Source organism: Somniosus microcephalus, chromosome 14, assembly GCF_052327205.1.
Source record: "Somniosus microcephalus isolate GS21.2 chromosome 14, FLI_Smic_1.0, whole genome shotgun sequence".
NCBI classification, from domain to species: domain Eukaryota; kingdom Metazoa; phylum Chordata; class Chondrichthyes; order Squaliformes; family Somniosidae; genus Somniosus; species Somniosus microcephalus.
The window spans coordinates 112,744,038-112,750,070 of record NC_141000.1 but is presented as its reverse complement, the minus strand read 5'-3'; the positions used below and the strand labels follow the sequence as shown (position 1 = coordinate 112,750,070).

The 6,033-nt window shown below is 43.9% G+C and overlaps 1 protein-coding gene across 3 annotated transcripts in view; it reads right to left on the bottom strand.

Annotated features, from left to right (window-relative positions):
* Positions 1 to 2,803: 2,803 nt before the first annotated feature.
* LOC147107852 (interferon-induced GTP-binding protein Mx3-like) overlaps positions 2,804 to 6,033 on the bottom strand; it is a 41,774-nt gene continuing 38,544 nt past the window's right edge. For all 3 annotated transcript variants that reach the window (XM_086007204.1, XM_086007203.1, XM_086007205.1), the window contains 2 exons: positions 5,185 to 5,385; positions 2,804 to 4,736 (listed from right to left, as the gene is read on the bottom strand). In XM_086007204.1, coding sequence (XP_085863330.1) covers positions 4,509 to 4,736; positions 5,185 to 5,385 — 429 coding nt within the window. In that variant the 3' untranslated portion in view covers positions 2,804 to 4,508. The remainder of the gene's footprint in view (positions 4,737 to 5,184; positions 5,386 to 6,033) is intronic.

Sequence of the window (6,033 nt, the reverse complement as noted above, 5' to 3'; positions counted from 1 at the left end):
CCCCCTGTCGGGAATTTGAAAGTTCCCCTATAGCCTACTCCACCCCACCCACTCCCAACTTACTTAAGGATTTCCCAAAGAGGAAACAGAAATCGCCTTTTTTATCTGATATAAGATTGTGACTTGCTGCGACTATTTGGAGAGGGATTGCAGCTTCCTGGGCTAAATAACGTTTCCATTGCTCTCTCTTTTTTCAAGTGACAGCGTGCAGGTCGCAGTGCCTGGACCCATCTAGCCAGGAGACCAGTTATATTAAGAACTGTTTTGAATACCTCACAAGTAAAATTCAGTAAATGCCACCTGATTGAATGAATGCTGAGGGGAATGACCCATTGGAAAAATTGCAGTTGGTGGAAAAACTCCTTATAAAGCTTAGAAAATGGAATTTGTTGTCCAAGTTGTCTGCTGGGTGATTAGTATAATGTGGTTTCTTTATATATTTGTAGAGTGTGTTAGTGGTACCACTGCTTACTACAAATTATTATATGAATCGACAGGTAACCAAAGTCCTGCACACTAACACTAAATACTCGTAATTTTTCTACTGCACACTTTAAATTTATTTTTCAACTTTGCCTCGTTATCTAGAGTAAAATAATTGTTCTGAAGAAACTTAGCGATTTTCAAAGAGCTCATGATTCTTATGCAAGAGAATCTGTGGAACTTATTTTTATGTCTGATACCCTTCGAGGAGTTCTTTTTTGGATTTCTTGCTCTCTTTGAAGGAGGTGACCCAGAAAGCCGCCCCATTTGCTTGCCTACGGCCACCGCCTCGGTCCCTGCTTCCCCAGGAGAAAGGAGCCAGCAGGCCCTGGCGTGTCGGCTGTGGTTCAGTGGGTAGCGCTCTCGCCTCTGAATCAGAGGGTCGCGGGTGCAAGTCCCGCTCCAGAGACCTGAGCGCAAAATCTAGGTTGAGACTTACTTAAGTGAGGGAGTGCTGCACTGTCGGGGGTTCCGTCTTTCGGATGAGACATTAAACCGAGGCCCCCGCCTGCCCTCTCGGGTGGACATAAAAGATCCCGGAGCACTATTTCGAAGAAGAGCAGGGGAGTTATCCCCGGTGTCCTGGCCAATATTTATCCCTCAACCCACATAACAAAAACAGATTATCTGGTCATTATCACATTGCTGTTTGTGGGAGCTTGCTGTGCGCAAATTACAACAGCGACGGCCTCTTCAAAAGTACCTAATTGGCTGCAGTGAGCTTAAAGACAAACTGAGGTTGTGAAAGACTTCCCCTTTAATCTTTTTAATGGAGTTAAGCCCCTGAAGTGGCTGAATGGAGGAAGACAGCCTCTCAGGAGTGGCTTAGCGTTGTATTCCCTGGAATTTAGGTTAAGGGGTGATTTGATCGAAGTTTTCAAGATACTAAGGGGAACTGATAGGGTCGATAGAAACTATTTCCGCTGGTTGGGGATTCTAGGACCGGGGGCACAGTCTAAAAGTTAGAGCCAGACCTTTCAGGAGTGAAATTAGGAAACACTTCTACACACAAAGGATGGTAGAAGTTTGGAACTCTCTTTCGCAAATGGCAATTGATGCTGGATCAATTGTTAATTTTAAATCGGAGATTGATAGCTTTTTGTTAATCAGAGGTATTAAGGGATATGGACCAAAGGCAGGTATATGGAGTTAGGTCGCAGATCAGCCATGATCTCATTGAATGGCGGAACAGGCTCAAGGGCCTACTCCTGTTCCTATGTTCCTCTCCCTTCATCTAGGCCACAGACACCTAATTTTTTTAGGCATCAGTCTCAGCTAAGACCGAAAAGAAATTTCCCATTTTCTCTTTGGGGCCTCCTGCGCAGTGCACTCCTCCTCTTCACCCAGCTCCTGCCTTCGCTGCTGCTCCCCCTCGTTCTCCAGCCCCAAAGGCAGATGTATGAGACCACCCAGGACTGCAGTCAAAACCGTTTCAAAAAGCAGCCAAAAACAGTCCGAGCTCCAGCGAGAACTTCTTCTCACAAGTCAGAGTTAAGCTTTATAGGTCAGGAAACAGGTAAAAAAAAACATCCACAAGTTAACCATCAGTCTCAAAGGACAATCCAACAGCTAGCCTGTGTGGAGTGGATGTGCAGTTTAAATAGCACTGGTGAAGGGTCCTTGCTACGTGTTAGTGCCATGTGTTGCTGGGTGAGTTTATCACACAGCGTGCCAAGTGTTGGGGCAAACCTATATTATGAAAGGATCCTACAAGTGTAAGACATTTATTTAAGTATTTTACTCATCATTTTACGTACTTCCAGAGTGCGCCCCAGACGTCTGCAGAGCAGGCTGATCAAATTTGGCGGGCAGCACACACGTGCTCATTCAGCGCTGGAATTGCGCCGCCCGCCATATTGGATGCTTACGCACCCGTTTTGTGCCTAAGAAACTTCTAGGCCTTCCTACCTACCCTAACGAATCCCTTAATCATTTGAAATGCCTTGATTTGCTCAATCCTCAACCTCCTGTAAAACCCAAGGGAATACAAGCCAAGTTTATATGACCTGTCCTCATAATTTATGTCTTGGAGTCCTGGTAACGTTCTGGGTGAAGCTGCGCTGTACCCCCTTCCAAGGCCAATCTATCTTTCCTGAAACTCGGTGCCCAAAAACTGAACGCAGTACGCCAGATGGGGTCTGGCCAAGGCTCTGCGCAACTGAAGCATCACTTCTTCACTCTTCAATTCCAATCCCATTGAGGTCAAGTCCAAAACTGCATTTGGTGTAGGATAAGGGCCCACAGCATCTCTGTAAATCGTAAGGGGAAGGGAAGACAAAGGAAGGTAAAGAGTTTTGAGATCCCGAGAAAGACTGAGAAGAATAGGAGATAAGTTTTTAATGGTCCCCTTCCAAAAAGCACACCGTAGAATTTTTTTTAACATCGTCTATTGTATATAAACCTTGTATACAATGCATGTCACACTTTAGAAATCACACAGTCTTTAAAACAAAAGAGAAAGAAAGACAGCCATTTAATACTGGCTTATTTTGACCCTGGTGATTCACTACCAACTTATCTTGAGATAAGAGAAACAATCATCCAATGATTAACTTTAGCACTTTTCTAAGGGAACTGGCATCTAATTCAGCTCAGGGCCAATTGAAACTGGTAGCCTCCGTGGGAATAGTTATATCTTAGCAAGAGACTAATGCATTGTGCGTTACATTAAATAACATCCTATTCTTATGAAATAGCCTACCCTCACACCTGAACTGAGCTATGGCAATGGGAAATCTGGCAGCATAGATACATAAATGTATGGGAAACACTAATCTCCTCTCCCCCTCTACGAGTACTCCTGTGAAAGCAATGACCGATGATTATCAGATTTTATTTTCTATCTGCTTCAAGTTAAATCTCTATTGGTTGTCACATCCCGAATTGTAAGAGATCACTATAAAACAGAATGTAGAACAAGATGCATTGGAATGTGAAGTTAAGAGATTCTACATAAGACCTGTCAAAGCAAAGATAAGTTAAAGGTCCCTTGATAGCTCAAGTCAAAAGGCTAATCAAAAAGGCTAATGGAATGCTGGCCTTTATATCTAGAGGACTAGAATACAAGGGGGTAGCTATACAAAGGCCTGGTTGGACCACACCTGGAGCACTGGGAGCAGTTCTGGGCACCACACCTTAGGAAGGATAGATTGGCCTTGGAGGAAGTGCAGCGTAGGTTTACCAGAATGATACCCGGACCTCAAGGTTAAATTAGGAGGCGGGATTACACAAACTAAGGTTGTATTCCCTGGAATTTAGAAGGTTAAGGGGTGATTTGATCGAAGTTTTCAAGAAATTAAGAGGAACAGATAAGGTAGATAGAGAGAAACTATTTCCGCTGGTTGGGGAGTCCAGGACTAGGGATCATAGTCTAAAAATTAGAGCCAGACCTTTCAGGAGTGACATTAGGAAACACTTCTACACACAAAGGGTGGTAGAAGTTTGGAACTCTCTTCCGCAAATGGCAATTGAAGCTAGATCAATATTTAATTTTAAATCTGAGATTGATAGATTTTTGTTAACCAGGGGATATGGGGCAAAGGCATGATCTCATTGAATGGCGGAACGGGCTCGAGGGGCTGAATGCCTTACTCCTGTACCTGTGCAAGTCTGTTTACTCAGCAAGTAGCTGAGTCATACAGACGAGGGAAATTCTAGGTTCAATCCATAGACTATTCTGATCTCAGTCAAGATGGCATTCAGAGCACCCCTCGGTTGGGGAGGGCAATTAGTCTGGGTTGACTTGTCTGATGGCCATCCAGTGACTCCTGCTGGAATATCTTGTGTATCTTGTGACATTGAGTGATGTTCCACCACCTCAGTTGAATAGTTTGCTAATCCTTGCTGTCAAAGGTCAGACATGAACAATGGCCACTTGTACCAGAGGGTGACCATTGACTGTGGAACTAGACACCAGCAGAAAATCAACACCTTCAGAAGAGGAGATGAGGAAAGAGGAGAAAACTGCCAAGCAAAAAAAACCCACATTGAGTTAAACTATTCATTAATCTGCATTCAATAAGCATTTAACCAAATGCGAGCAATATCTTGTGGGCTTTTGTCAACCGTTCCATTCTCTTTTTAAGGGTTTCTCTCTTCAGCCTTGTGTCTTGATCTTCAAACAGATATTCATTGATGCGGTCTCTCTCTTGGAGGAGCTGCAGCATCTCTACCTGTAGTTTTTCAGCAAACTCTTTTAAAACATAGCAAGATATTACCATGGGAATCTGGTCAGCTAGTCGACTGGAAGCAATCTAGGAGTGGAGAACAAAAATAAAGGAAGATTGTGAGGTATGAAGCAAAACCTCCCTTTGTGTTTCATGAATTAAACGCCATTAATCAGAGAATCATAGAATGATGCAGCACAGAAGGAGGCCATTCGGCCCATCCTGTCTGTGCCGGCTCTTTGGTAGAGCTATCCAATTAATCCCACTCCCCTGCTCTTTCCCCATAGACCGTCAAGTATTTATCCCATTCCCCTTTGAATGTTACTATTGAATCTGCTGCCACCACCCTTTCAGGCAGTGCATTCCAGATCACAACGACTCGCTGCGTAAAAAAATGTTTCCTCATGTCGCCTCTGGTTCTTTTGCCAATCACCTTAATGACAGGAAGTAGGAAAATATCTGATCTGCACTAGTGGCCAGTGCACAATGGATAGTGCTAACTGATGTGCTTTGGTTGATCTCATAGCATGTTTACCTTGTAGTATGCTTGTAAATGGTATGACATTTCCTGGATGCTGGCATTTCCACTGGTTATAAATGGCTTGCTTTTTACTGTATTTAAGTTACTGCTGTAGATGCTGTCCTGTGTGTACACCACACTTTCAACTTTGAACTGGGCCTGCAGCAGCATCTCTGCTTCACTTTCTTGCTGTCGGCTGATAGCTTCGATTTTGATCTGTACGTGAAGACAAAAATGGCAGCATGTGCAGTTAGATCCAGGCCCACTTACCCGTTAGAAAGTTAGGAATGAGAAAAGTCTTTTTGCTCCACGAAGCTCATGTCTAAGAACGTAAGAATATTTAAGAACAGGAAATGGGCCATTAGGCCTTGCGTCTTGATAGATCTCAGCACACCCACCTACTTCTCAAAATAAAAGGCCACGGAATTGGATGTAACCTTACGACATAGGTTGGTAATTAGTTGGGAGGTAAAAGGCAGAGGGTAGGGAGAAAGGGAATGGCACTCTGATTGGTGGGATGTGACGAGTGGTGTTCCCTAGGGATCTTTACTGGGGCCTCAGCTTTTTACCATATACATCAATGACCTTGGATGAAGGAATAGAGAGGGTTTTTGTTAAATCCAGGTTTGCAGATGACACCAAGTTAGGAGGCACAGTACATTGTGTAGTTGGGAGCAGGAAGTTTAAAAAGGGAGACAGACCCATTAAGTGAGTGGGCAAAGCTGTGGCAGATGGAGTTCAATATGGGGAATGTGAGTTCATCCATTTTGGGTCCAAGGATGACAAATCAGAATTATTTTCTATATGGCAAGAGGGTAGAAATGGTGGCGGAGCAATGAGATTTGGCTGCTCGTGTGCACAGAT